General features: G+C 37.9%; 1 protein-coding gene across 1 annotated transcript in view; it reads right to left on the reverse strand.

Moving 5' to 3' along the window:
* Positions 1 to 14935, reverse strand: part of SYNJ2BP (synaptojanin 2 binding protein) — a 33894-nt gene that overhangs the window by 7914 nt on the left and 11045 nt on the right. Inside the window, exon 2 of the mRNA XM_058739494.1 lies at positions 4570 to 4706. Coding sequence (XP_058595477.1) covers positions 4570 to 4706 — 137 coding nt within the window. The remainder of the gene's footprint in view (positions 1 to 4569; positions 4707 to 14935) is intronic.

A 14935-nucleotide genomic window follows, 5' to 3' on the forward strand; every position in this document is an offset into this window, starting at 1 on the left:
TGGTCTCGTGGTTTCGTGGTTTCGAGGCCCACTCTGTGCACTGACTGCATATGGAGCCTGCTTAGGATTCTCCTCTCTCCACCCCTCCTCTGCTTGTACTCTCTCTGCCTCTCTCAAAATAAATAAATAAACTAAAAACAAACAAACCAAAAAAACAAACAAGAGGCTTTTAGACATTCCAAGAGAATTTCTTTTTTAAACCATTTCTTATCCTCAAGGTAAAACAGCCCCATAAAACAAATCATGATTCTTTGTCTCATGACAAGGCCACCTCTAATCCAAAGCCAAACTGGCTTTCCAAAATCTGCCTCCTCTAAGCATTTTTAGATTCTACCTCATACTGACTAACCACCAAGTTCTGTAGATTTTACCCCTAAATGTACGTGGAGCTCACTCTTTGTCACCACCCATACTAATAAATGGAGGTTCTTGATATGTGATCCCAGAACCAGCAGCATTAGCATTCACTTGGGAACTTAAAAGTTAAAAGCAATCCATGCTTTCACAAGCCATTCACGTGATTCTGAGTTTGAGTTAATTCTAATCTAAACTAACTGAAACAAACTGGATGGTCTCTACATCCAGCCTACTTACTCTATTTAATACATATGCTGTGCATACACAGATTTCATCAGTGATTTTCCATTTACCAAAGTAGTGATTTTCAAATATGAGTCTATTGACCCATCACAGAAGATAGTGAGGTCAATCCAGTGGGTCAAGAGCAGTATTTAACTTTAAAAAAGTGAAATTAGAAGAAAACATAACAGAATGTATCACATATAGAAGAGATATTATTTTCTTAAACTTTGCTTCAATTATGTCTGTATGCATGTGCATGTGTGTGTATTACCTACTATAGGTCATAACGTGAAACGTTTCAATAACACTTGCCTACAGTAATGCCTCTCAAAATTTATTCACATTTTTTATTCATACCCCAGGGATCGTGTTATAATGAAGATTTTGATTCCAGTAAGTCTGGGAGGGTTTCTGAGACTGCATTTCTAATAAGATCGCAAGTAATGGCCAGATGGTCCGTGGATCTCACTTTTAGTACCAAGCTACTCAACCAAGAAACCTAGAACATTGCTAAACTTGCTACTTCAGCTTCCTTAACTCATGGCATAGTTTTATTGAACTTGAGATATGGCAGATTTGCAACATGCTAGAAAATTTTGCTGACTGAATGTTCGGAGAACTGTAATGGTGGTGTTCTAGTTAACATATAGGGAAACATACATGTTTTTCCCTTTAACTATAGTTGTTAGCAGTCTTCAAAATGGAGTTTCCTATTTTCTGTCTTAGGAAATTAATAAACTGAGTTAAATTTAGTTTTCTTTGATGATTAACAATTTTGAATAGCCTGAAAAAAATTTTTTGAATTGCCTCAAGAGCTCTAACTATAGAATAATATCAATATAAATGTATAAAATGTAGAGAAGAAATGGACTCAATTTAATAAGCATTGACTTCTGATTATACTCTGGATATTTTAATTTCTTGCCAAGATCCTGAAATGAACTCTTTCAGTCACCAAATTAAGAATTATATTTGACAAGAACAAGAAATGGAGCTGACTAGTGGCCCAATCTGTGGGTACCATTTTGTTATACAAGGGGTTTGGTCAAAATGGAATATTCATTTATTCAATGCAAAACTCCGCCACATCACCTTGAGCTCCTGAGCTTCATAAAAATGTAGAGTTGGCCAAGGACTGACTATTCTTGACTATCCACCTCCCTTCACTGAGGCAGACACACAAGGAAAATAAACCTAGGCAGTTTAATTTTTTTCAGAAAAATAAAATTTCCCCAGGTTCCCTGGTAACCTATACAAGTATTAAATCACCCTCACTATCACATGCACAAAATAAACTTTGGTGAGGAATCTCCATCTCCAGCCCTCATGTCAACCTCAGCTCTATTCCATCGGTAATATGTTTTTGTTTCATGGTGGTCAGATGCAATAGGGCCTTAAATTGCATGGTAAGTCATGCAATTATTTAATATTCCTTGAAAAACATGGGCATAATCTGGGGAGAAATGGAAAGATTGAATTGTCAATAATAATTCATAGGAAACCTAGATCCCTTCATAATACTTCTATTAGTTATCCAAAATAAATGTGCTAAGGAAGTGACTCCAAAGCCAGTAATCGAGTACTTAAGTACATCAAAGGGATAAAGTGAGTTACAGAGGAGGCATAACCACTTAGTGGTTAATGCCTAACAAGTTAACCTAAGGACAGAAAGGGGATAAGATGGTGAGGCAACAGAAGCTTATTTCTTAAGGAACAGGGTCTAGAAAGAAGAATTTTGGAGCAAACTCCTGGAAGGGAAACTGGAGTCAAATAAGATAGCCCCAGAAAGAACAGAGAAGGGTGCCTGGGTGGCTCAGTCGGCTAAGTGTGCAACTTCAGCTCAGGTCATGAGTTTGTGAGATCAAGCCCTGTGTCAGGCTCTATGCTGACAGCTCAGAGCCTGGAGCCTGCTTCGGAGTCTATGTCTCCCTCTCTCTGCCCCTCTCCCGCTCACGTTCTGTCTCTCTTTCTCTCAAAAATTAACATAAAGAAATTTAAAAAAAGAAAAAAGAATGGAGAGAATATACTGGCTTTGTCCTCCTGTACATGCTTTTTCTCTTTCTCAGCTTTCCTTTATTTCTCTCCATATCTGTCTTAAAATTTTGCCTTTTCTTTGCTGGGCATTTCCTCCCTCTCTTCTTTGCCATGTCTTAACTGGCCAAAACATAAACTTGAATCATTCTTTGTTATGTGTCTTACAGATATTTGTTTAATACTTAATATCTTTTATAGATCTTTGTAATATTTCTCATATTTCTTTTACTTTGATAAAGTAAAATCCTCCTTGCTATAAATTTTAAAAAGAAGCGAGTTGAGTTTTTTCAACATCTACTTTTTCTTTTCATGGACATTTACCTCCTACCATACCCTTTTAAAAAACTTGAGCGGACCTTCCCGTAATTTCTTTTCTCTGTGAGGCAATGACCCACATAAGTAAGGCCCCTCATCTCGGCTTATGTCTAATAAATTCTCTCATAGTGAGCTTTATGTCCTTTTTCCCCTAATTCTATCCCTTATATTCAGTTTTTATATGAAACCATACATAAAATCTATTAATTCACATGTAACTTTCTGTTTAGGAGAATTAGTCTGAGCTCCTCATTTACCTCTTAGGAAGCAGTACAGTATACTGATTAAGAGTAAAGGCTCCAAATTCAGACAGACCAGTTTTAGCCCTCTGCCACCTACTAGCTGTGTGACCTTGGGCAAGCGGCTTGACTTCACTAAGAACTCAGCTTCTTTAGCTGCAAAATAGTCATAATAAACGTACCCACCTCGTAGGATTACCACAATATTAAACAAATTTAAAGTTCTCAGCATATTGCTCAGCATATGGTGCTCGAAAACTAACCATTCTCATTCTTCAATAATCTATCTTTTACCAAACTTTTTTGAATAACATGGTTGTCCTCTTAACCCCTATACTTTTCAAATGTAACCCAGGCCCCAGTTTCCTGGAGACAATGTGGTAAACGGCATTTTAAAACACATAGTTTCTAACTATATGCTATACCTTTAACAACTCACTCTCAAATTTTCCTTAATGTACCATTCAAGCTGATTTCATGTTTTTAGGATATCTTTCTCCAGGGAGCCATAGGAAATAATCTGCTTGTAAGCTTCTCAGGATCGTTTTGGGATAAAGGTATTTATCACTGTACCTCTCAAATTAATAAACAGGATCTAGCAGCTCAATGGACTGAAAAGAGGCAAAACAGTTGGTGAGAAGGACGAAAATACGATGTTACCATCCAGGACACTGTATTTATATTTTGGATCAGCCAACCTTTCTGGGCTTGCCTGGATTTCTCAACCTGTTCATCTGTTAAATATATATTGAGCATTGTGCAAGGATACAAAAAATTTAAAAAGATCCAGTCCCTGCCCTTGAGGAACTTCTAGAACATTAAAAAAACAAAAACAAAAAACTAATGCTTACCATGTAGTGTCTTATTACAAAATATATAGCAGAGTGAAATGGGAGCACAGTGGACACATATCCAAATGAGAATGCATTCCAATTTCCAATTCTTAATAACAGGTGAGAAAGGATCTGAGTCTAAAAAGGACACTTTAATTCCTACCTTCCTTTTTTGTCTCTTTGTTGTAAAGGAAGACACACATTAGTGTTTCAATTAACAAAAGGGAGGTGATAAAGTATAACTGAAGAAAGACAACAATTGTGGGTTTTAAGTCCTTTTCCCCCATATCGGTCCCTCACCCTCCCTGTTCCCTGTTTTTTAAACTTGGGTAAGTAGCTTCATATTCTGGACTTACAGGCCTTGCTATCAAGTGAGGTATTATCCTCCTTGCTCCATGGCAGGGCTGGAAAAGGTGACTGATCAAGGTCCCTCCCACCGAATTCTACAATCCAGAAATTTCCAGATCCAAAAAGGCAGGCAGAAATCTTCCCAAAGAAGGGGCCAAGGGTAAGAACTGGGGTCTAGGGAGCAAGGAACAGCGAAGGAGGCCGAAGCCAGTTCTCACCGAGAGGATCTTATCACCCTCCTGGAGCCGCCCATCCAGGGCCGCAGCCCCATTCTCTTTGATGCGGCTGACGTAGATGCCACTGTCGTTGGAGACATACTGCTGATCTGTCCCACCGACGATGTTGAAGCCCAGCCCTGAGAAAATCATGGAGGAGTTGTGAAGGAGAGAGTGGCGAAGAAGAAAGGGATTAGAGAAGAAGAGGAAAAAGAAAGAGGAAAGGCCTAGTGGGGAGGGGAGGCTGGCGAGTCAACTGTGACGTAACTAGTCAATAGACCCAGGCAAGGTCAATGGAAAGTATCAACAGAGGTCAACAGTACCCAGAGTTGCCCACTTAGACCAGGCTAGACTAAAAATACAAACAGGGTAATCAACATAGTTTGTTGAGTATGAAAAGAAAAATCTATACTAAACTCAGTGAAAGAATAATGGTGATTCTTGTAAGATGTGCTTCTGTTCACATCTGATTTTGATTCTGTTGGTGGCTTTCAGAGGACCCAATTCTCGACTTTCTCGATATTAATGTAACAGGATAAGCAGTGTTCATGAGAAGAAGCCATGCATTTAACTAATTAGCAAATGAGCTATTTTTTTTTAATACTTATTTAAGTAATCTCTACACACAAAGTGGGGCCTGAACTCATAACCCAGAGATAAAGCATTGTGCATGTTGTTCTGACTGAGCCAGCCAGGTGCCCCTGAACTATTTTCAATTTAGTGGAGGAGAGATTCCTAACCAAACCTTCCCCTTCATACTTCTCTTCTCCCAACCTTGAGGACAATTTGTGTATGGAGGTGTTTTGGAGGAAATGGTCTTAGGAGTTTCATTTTTTCTTCTACATAGCATGAAGGGAACTAGGGAGGTAACTGAAGCTTCATGATGGGACCAAATCACCAAATTCACTCTTGTTTCCTTTTCTACTTTCAGTGCAAACAACTACATATTCAGGTAGTTTGCCAAGTTTTATCCACTGTAGAGAACGGACTACCCACTGATTAGCAACTCTCCATCTTGCCCCTCACCCTCACCCCTGGCAACTACCCTTCGATTCTTTGCTTCTGTGAGTCATTTAAATAGGTATAAAATTTCAGTTATGCAAGATGAGTAAGTTCTAGAGATCTGAGGTACAACATGGTGCCTACAGATAATAACAGTGTTACCGTACTCTTAAAAATCAGTTAAGAGAGTAGGTCTCATCTGACCACCAAAGTATCATTTCCATGGACCCACCACTCAGCTGTTGGAAGAATTTCACTTTACAAAACCACTTTTATAAAGGAAAGAAAAGGAAGAGAAAGAATATAAAAGAAAAGGAAAGAACCTCCTGGGGTTTTCTTTACGTCAGATACTGTAGAATTCATAGCCACAGTGAAAAGAGAAAAGGGTTTGGAAACAATGAAAAAACAAAAGTCTGGTGGCACGATTAGAAGGAATGGCCGTAATCACTAGCTTACTATTGGTTTCAACAGAAAAGATACTTAAGGAGACATACGTGGGCTTTCTTAAAAATTCTCGCCATTGATAGGATGAAAGCTTCCATGTAAAGCTCACAGTGTTAACACAAGTACTAGCAAATCAATCTGTGAGTGAAAGAAACACATGGCCAAAAGGAGAGAAGCAGCAGGAAACATCTCATTTACATAGCATACCTTGTGCACAGAGTCTCTGCAGGTAGAGAATGAAAAGGATTTAAGATACATGATAGAAAGCTACTTCTAGAAGATGACTATTTCAACTTCCTTGAAGGGTAGGGTATGAAAACTGAAGTTATTAAATGGTTTTTCTTAGAACACTCTTAATTTGTTTCATAGTGGGTGGAAGGTACTGGAAAGGGGATGGTGGGTAGTTATAACTATGAGAAAGGGGACGGTGGGTAGTTATGAGAGAAGACAGAAAGGTAGGTGAAGCCTGATTGTTGAAGGCTTTGAAACCACTTCAAAACTGTGACTGGTTTGAGCAAGGTGGCTGAGGACAACCAGCCTCTCACAATACTAGCACAAACTATTTGGAGCAAATCTTTCAACGTTTTTTTTTTTTTTTTTTTTTTTTAATTTATTTTTGGGACAGAGAGAGACAGAGCATGAACGGGGGAGGGGCACAGAGAGAGGGAGACACAGAATCGGAAACAGGCTCCAGGCTCTGAGCCGTCAGCCCAGAGCCTGACGCGGGGCTCGAACTCACGGACCGCGAGATCGTGACCTGGCTGAAGTCGGACGCTTAACCGACTGCGCCACCCAGGCGCCCCGGGAGCAAATCTTTCAAATCTAACATCTTTACTAAACACTATAGATGACTGGGGATTTGGGGAATAGGAAGCATGTGTTAAGCAGCCTAATGCAATATAATTGTTAGAAAGAGGCAGGAATTTGCTACTGTTATTCAAAGCTACAGAAGAGTGCCTAAAAAAAGGAGAGTGGGAGAAATCTAATTGAAATTTTCTATGAACACGTAAGTACAGTCTACTCTCACCCAGAAGTCACACTTCAATGGCATGTTTCTAAGCGATCGCTAGGTCAGTTGTAAATGCACTACGCCATTTAACATGAAAACTCTGAGGCTGGCAGGAAGTCTCTTTCTTCATTAAGAGCATTTACAGAACTGAACTCACCCATAATTCGAAGCATTGCTGAAATAAAATGGGAGTCACCAAAGCACTGGGCAGCAGTACTACCAATTCAAACCTGGGCCCTACATTAATCCCCAAGTCATCTGTTCATTAAAAATTCCCGATCATTTACTATGCGTCAGGCATGGTGTTATGTTCTGAGGAAGACATAAAGCTAAACTGGATAGTCCCTGCTTTAACCACAAACAGAAATTTACCCTCTTGCCTGTCCCTTTTAGATTGTGCAGAGGCTAATTAGAGGCAGAACACCTGGTCATAAATTCAACTCCGTAACTTATCACATGTGTGGACTTACTAAGTCAGTGTACCTCTAATCCTCGGTTTCCTTTTCTGTAACATAAGGATTACAAGTTCTGCCCTCTCTACCTCAAAAGGTAATTGCTAGGGTCTAATAACATCAAATCTGAAAAAATCCTTCATAATCTACAAAGTAGTTACTGTAAGAGCAGTTGTCAATAAACAGTGGTGCCTGCTACAGCCCAAACTGGACAGTTTGATGGAAAAAAGATTAAAAAAGACACAGTACAAATGTGGAAAGTCCTAAAATATAAGAAGACAGATAAAAAGTCCATCCAACTATTAGAACAAGACTGGTTTGGAACTCAAACTTATTGAAATTAAGTATATCTATGGTGACCCAGACATCCCCATCATGAAGAGTTTCTAGCAAGGGTGGCATTTAAAATACACAACAGTCAGTCCAGCACATGTACCAATCAATTGTAACAGATGTCAGCTAGAAACAACCAGAAGGAGAAGGGCTCTCCCAGTATATATCTGCTGATTACCAACTGTGTCTCAGGAAAATCTTCCATAAATAGGGTAGACCACCGATCCTAGTTTGTCTGGGAGTCTTGATGAATACCTGTTATAATTAAAATAGTCCCCTTCAACTTAAAAAGCATCTCATTTTGGACCACTGTGATCATCCTATCTATAAAGGATAATGTAAAAATGTTAACTGCAGCATGTTTTGTGGTAGGGTAAAACTGATGGTAATTTAGATGTCTATACTTTAGGGAACTGATAACTAAAATATAGTTAAAAGTCAGAAGCACTAAGTAATCATATCTAAGGTAACAGGGTTTTAAAATGTAATGTTGGTTATTAATAGCTCAATATCTTCTTATAAATTAGAAACCCATGCACACAAAACAGTATTACCTACTTACAAAAATGCATGTATATATAGGGGCACCTGGGTGGCTCAGTTGGTTAAGCATCTGACTCTCGATTTCAGCTCAGGTCATGATTTCACGGTTCATGAGATCGAGCCTCAAGTCGGACTCTGCCCTGACAATGCAAAGCCTTCTTGGGATTCTCTCTTTCCTTCTCTCTCTCTCTCAAAATAAATAAATATTTTTAAAAAAACACAAAAGACAAAAGTACATGTATTGTTAAAGACATGTAAAGACACGTTAGAATGGGTACCTATGGGGGAAAGGGTACAAGATGAAGTTTAGGGATAAAGGACAAAAATAAAACCAGAGAGGGACCTTGCATTTACTGATGATGACAATGTGTTATGGACCTAAAGGATACAATTAATTCAGCTCTCAGCATCTATAATCCAAAAGGTGCTGAGGAAGAGGAAAAAAGAAAAAGACTAGGACTCAATGGCTTTTTAAAAAGTGAGTGAATGGGGCGCCTGGGTGGCGCAGTCGGTTAAGCGTCCGACTTCAGCCAGGTCACGATCTCGCGGTCCGTGAGTTCGAGCCCCGCGTCAGGCTCTGGGCTGATGGCTCGGAGCCTGGAGCCTGTTTCCGATTCTGTGTCTCTCTCTCTCTCTGCCCCTCCCCGTTCATGCTCTGTCTCTCTGTCCCAAAAATAAATAAATAAATAAAAAAGTTGAAAAAAAAAAATTAAAAAAAAAAAAAAAAAGTGAGTGAATGAAGAAGTATTACATAGTGAACTCGCGTTATAATGTGCCAATCATTTTTTTTAAACGTGATAAGATTAAAATGCACTGCTTGGTCTCTAATTTGGAAAAGAAGTCTAAATGCAAGAAAGTAAAGATGGCATAAGAATTACACCACCGTAGGACTAGGAGAGAAAGAAAGTACATCTTGTATAGGAGCTTTGCAAAGTCAAACAAGAAATGCCTTCTTGTGGACACCCCCCAACCTGTCTCCAAGTCTGGACCAGACTTGGGAGACAGTAATAGTAAGAAGCAGTAATAGTAGAAGCAACAGTTAATATTTACGGAGCATTTAATATGTACCAGCTACCATGCTATGTACTTTGCATACATTATCACATTTAATCTTCTCAACAAACAGGTGAAGTGATTATTACATTTTACAGATGAATTTGAAGATGAGGCATTAAGAGATTAAGTAATTTTGCAAAAGGTTAATCCGGATGTTTGATTCCAAAGTGTGAGTTTTAAATCATTTTGCCATACTCTATCGTTGTAGAAAATAGAAACAACTGCTTTAGGAAAAAAAATCTGCTAAGCAAGGCTGGCTATCTTGGGAGGCAACTTGTCTTTGGGCTGGCCGAACAAGCAATGTTGGAATAATGCTTGTAGAACAGTTCCCAACAGTAATATATTCCAGAGGAAGAACTGGTCATTCTGGAGTTCTGTCACTTTAATCTCGGTCCCTAGTGCTTACTTTCAGGCCAAAGAAAGAAAAGCCCTTCATTTATTTTAGATTCTTGTCTTTAAAATTTGTTAAGTTATAAAGTAAAAAACAATGTTTAACCATATTGCTCTAGAAATAATAATTCTGGACATAATGAAAATGAAACAAAAGAGTTCATTAACACCAATGATGGTAGCCACTTCTTGAATTAGGGATACCAGATTAACAAACACCCTTATTTCCCTCACTATCAGCATGCAGGTTTTTTTTTTTTTTTTTAATCCCAAGATAATCTCACTAATTTTCCCTAGATGTCAATCAAACTCACTGTTTGTTTAGTGGTAAAATATATGTAACATAAAATTTAACTTTTTAGCCACTTTTTAAAAATGTTTATTTGTTTTTGAGAGGGAGAGAGAGAGAGAAAGAACCAGAAAGACAGAATCCCAAGCAGGCTCCCCACTGTGAGCACAGAGCCTGAACCAGGGTTCGAACTCACAAACCATGAAATCACGACCTGAGCTGAAACTGAATGGATGCTTAACCAACTGAGCCACCCAGTGCCTCTAGCCATTAAAAAAATTTTTTTAAATAATATTTTAATGTTTATTTATATTTGAGAGAGACAGAGTGTGAACAGGGGAGGGGCAGAGAGAGAGGGAGACAGAATCTGAAGCAGGCTCCAGGCTCTGAGCTGTCAGCACAGAGCCCGATGCGGGGCTTGAGCCCACAAACTGCAAGATCATGACCTTAGCCAAAGTCGGACACTTAACTGGCTGAGCCACCCAGGCACCCCTAAAAAATTTTTTTAATGTTTATTTATTTTTGAGAGAAAGACACAGCACGACTGGGGGAGGGGCAGAGACAGGGAGACACAGAATCTGAAGCAGGCTCCAGGCTGTAAGCTGTCAGCACAAAGCCCAATGCATGGCTTGAACTCACAAACCATGAGATCATAAACTGAGACGAAGTCCAACACTTAACCAACTGAGCCACCCACGCGACCTACCACTAGCCATTTTTGAATGTATAATTAAATGGCATTAAGTACAGGCACAATGTTGTGCAACCATCACCACTATCCATATCCAGAACTTTCTCATCATACCAAACAAAAATTCTGTACCCATTAAACAGTAGTTCCTCCCCTTCACCTTGGTAACCTCTATTATACTTTAGGTCTCTAGGAGTTTGCATATTCTGTATACCTCATGTAAGTGGAATCATACAATATTTGTTCTTTGGCGACTTGCTTCTTTTTCATTTAGCATAGTATCTTCCAGGTTCATCCATGTTGTAACATGTATCAGAATTTCATTCTTTTTAAAGGCTGAATAATATTCCGTTGTATGTACATACCATATTTTGTGTATCTACTCATCTCTCAGGGGACATTTGGTTATTTCCACATTTTGGCTACTGTGAATAATGCTATGAACATTGGTGTACAAGTATCTATTTGAGTCCCTGCTTTCAATTCCTTTGGGCAATTATCTAGGAACTGAATTGCTGGATCACATAGCAATTTTTTAACAATCTGAGGAACTGCTCAAATGTTTCCCACAGTGGCTGCATCATTTAAGATTCCAAGAAGCAATGCGCAGGGTTCAAATTTCTCCATATCCTTGCCAATACTTATTTTTACTTGTCTTTTAGATAATAGTCATTCTAGTGGATGTGAAGTGGTATATCATTGTGATTTTGATTTGCACTTTCCTAAGGCTGTGATTTTGAATATCTTTTCATGAGTTTATTGCCCCATATGCATATCTTCTCTGGAGAAATATCTTTCAAGTCCTTTGCTTATTCTGAATTGGTTTTGTTGTTGTTGAGTTATAAGAGTTCTTTATATACTGGATATTAATCCATTATCAGATATATGACTTGCAAATATCTTCTCTCATTCTGTGTTATCTCTAACTCTGTGTCTTTTGATGCACAAAATTTTTAATTTTGGCAAAACCCAATTTATTTTTTTCACTGCCTGTACATTTTGTGTCATAGCCAAAAAATAAAAATAAAAAATAAAAATAAACCAAACTCAAAAATGTAAATATTTTCCCTATCTTTTAAAAGTTTTATAGTATTCACTTTGGGGGGGGGGGGAAGGGTGTAGGGGGACAGATAGTCTGCTCACTTGCTTATTTACTCATTTATAAGTTTTTATTTAAATTTCTGTTAGTAAACATACAGTGTAATATTAGTTTCAGGTGTGCAGTATAGTTATTCAACACTTCCATACAATACCCAGTGCTCATCACAACAAATGTACTTCTTAATCCCCATCACCTACTTAACCCATCCCCCGACCCACCTCCTTTATGGTAACCCTCAGTTTGTTCTGTACAGTTAAGAGTCTGTTTCTTGGTTTGCCTCTCTCTCTTTTCCCTTTGCCCATTTGTTCTGTTTCTTAAATTTCACATACGAGTGAAATCATGTATTTGTCTTTCTCTGACTTATTTCACTTAGCATAATAGTCTCCAGCTCCATCCATGTTGTAAATGGCAAGATTTCATTCTTTTTTTTATGGCTGAATAATATTCTATTGTGTAACATATATTCCAAATCTTCTTTATCCACTCATCAATCAATGGACAGTGTTAGCTCTTACATTTCGGTATCTGATGCACTTTTAATTTTTGTATGAGATGTAAGGCAAGAATCCAACTTCAGTGCTTTGCATTTGCAGATCCAGTTTTCCCAACACCATTTATTGGAAACTGTCCTTCCACACAACGAATGGTCTTGGCACCCTTTCCAAAATCATTTAACCGTATAGGAGAGGGTTTGTTTCTGGCCCCCCTCCCCCTGTTTTATTCCACTGCTCTATATATCTGTCCTTATGTCAGGGCCACACTATTTGGAACACTGTAGCTTTGTAGTAAGGCTTGAAATCAGGAAGTTTTGAGTTCCCCAACTTCGCTTTTTCTTTTCAAGATTGCTCTGGCTATTAGGGGTCCTTTGACATTTCATATGAATTGTAGAGTGTGGTTTTCTATTTCTACAAAAAGGCTGATTAGATTTTGACAAAGATTGCATTACTACACAGAATGCTTTGATAGTATTGTCTGTCATCTTAACCATATTAAGTCTTCCAGTCCATGAATGTGGAATGTATTTCTACTTATTCATGTCTTCATTTTTTTTCAGCCAAAATTTGTAGTTTTTAATGTACAAATTATTGCCCCCTTGGTTAAACCCACAAGTGTTTTATTCTTTTTGATGCTACTGTAAATGGATTTACTTAATTTCCTTTGCAGATTGTTCATTGTTAATGTATAGAAACTAAACTGATTTTGTGTGTTGTGTGTGTATCCTGCAACTTTACTGAATTTGTTATAAACCCTAACAGGTATTGTTTGTAGAACATTTAGAGTTTACTACATGTAAGATCATTTCATCTGTGACTAGAGACAATTTTACTTCTTTCTTTCCAATTTGTATGCCTTTTCTTTCTTTTTCTTGTCTAGCCATTCTGGTTAGGACTTTTAATACTATATTGAACAAAAGTGGTGAAAGCACACATCCTTGTCTTGTTCTTAATCTTAGCTTTCATGCTTACATAAGTGAGTATGTTGTCAGCTGTGGATTCTTCATACATTGCCATCATCATGCTGAGGAAGTTTCCTTCATTTCCTAGTTTGCTTTTAACATGGAAAAGTGTTGAATATCCTTAAATGCTTTTTCTGTATCTGCTGAGATGATCATGTGGGTTTTTTCCTTCATTCTATTAATATGTTGTATTACTTTGAAGGATTTTTCTTTTATTGAATCATCTTTGCATTCATGGAATAAATCCCATTTTGTCATGGCCTATATTCCTCTTAATATGTTCCTAAATTAAAATAATGTAGCTCTATGATCACCCTAGCGACCTATGTGAACGCAATTTCTGATCACAACCACAGGGAGCAGGACCCAAGCAGAACCAAGTTTATTTCTGGACTCTCTATCAAAATCAATCAACTGAGTTGATGAAATGGGGATTATAGTCTGGAGAGGGTGAGGTCGCTGGAAGCTGCAGGGCAAAGTTCTGGAAAGGAGGAAGGGAGGCAGAAAAAAAAAGAGATCCAGGTATCTTCATGAGTCTTTACGAAGTACTAGCCCATGCAGATGCTGAGTCAAACTCCAGAAGACTGGAAAAACAAAAACTAGGAAGTTGTATGCTGGATAATTCTCAGAGTTCAAAAAGGGCAGGGAGATTTTCAAGTTCTGTCCAGCCAGAATGGAAATCCTCAGTGATTCACTTGAAAATTCTGTGGACACTCTCTTAGAACATAACTCATTTGTAGAGTTGAACTATCCCTGAAGTAAATACGACTTTAGAATCATCCTAGAAAAGGTTACAAACAGGCCTTCAGGAGGTCAAACTGATCTACAAGTTACTTAACTGCCTGCTAACACAAAGTTCAGCACTGTAACATTAACAATGTTCATGTAATAAAACAAAATGCAGACAGGCAACAACGTAATAGTCACAATATCCAGAATCTAAAAATTAACATGCTAAGAAGAAAACACGACCCATAATCAAGAGAAAAATCAATCATGAGAAACAAAACCAGAAACAATAAAGGATGAAACAGGCAGACAAGGATGTTTAAAAGGTTATTATAACTATGTGGAAATAATTAAAGGAAGTTAAACAGAATGAAAAAATGCAAGATTTTTTTTCAAGTCTTCAATCCATTTCGAGTTGATTTTTGTATATGGTATAAGGGAGTGGTTCAGTTTCATCCTTGTGCATGTTCGCATGTCTTTTGCGTTCTGTCCAGTTTTTCCAACACCATTTTTGAAGAGACTATCTTTTCCCTATTATATATTCTTAGCCTCTTTGTTACAAATTAATTGACCATACATGCCTGGGTTTATTTCTGGGCTATTTTGTTCCACTGATGTATATATGAAAATGAAAGTTGAAAAAAAAAAAAAAAGAAAACTCACAGATTTTGAAAACTACAATATCTGAAAGGAAAAATACACTAGATGTGATTAATAGCCAATGTGATACCACAAGAGAAAAGATCAATGAGCCTGAAGACATAGAAGGGACCCACAGTAACATGTAGGATAAAAGCAATATGTAACTGGAGTTCCAGAAGGAGAGGAAAAGGGAAACAAAAAAACTTTTGAAGAATCTACTGACTCAAATTT

This window comes from Neofelis nebulosa, chromosome 7, assembly GCF_028018385.1.
Source record: "Neofelis nebulosa isolate mNeoNeb1 chromosome 7, mNeoNeb1.pri, whole genome shotgun sequence".
Lineage (NCBI taxonomy): Eukaryota > Metazoa > Chordata > Mammalia > Carnivora > Felidae > Neofelis > Neofelis nebulosa.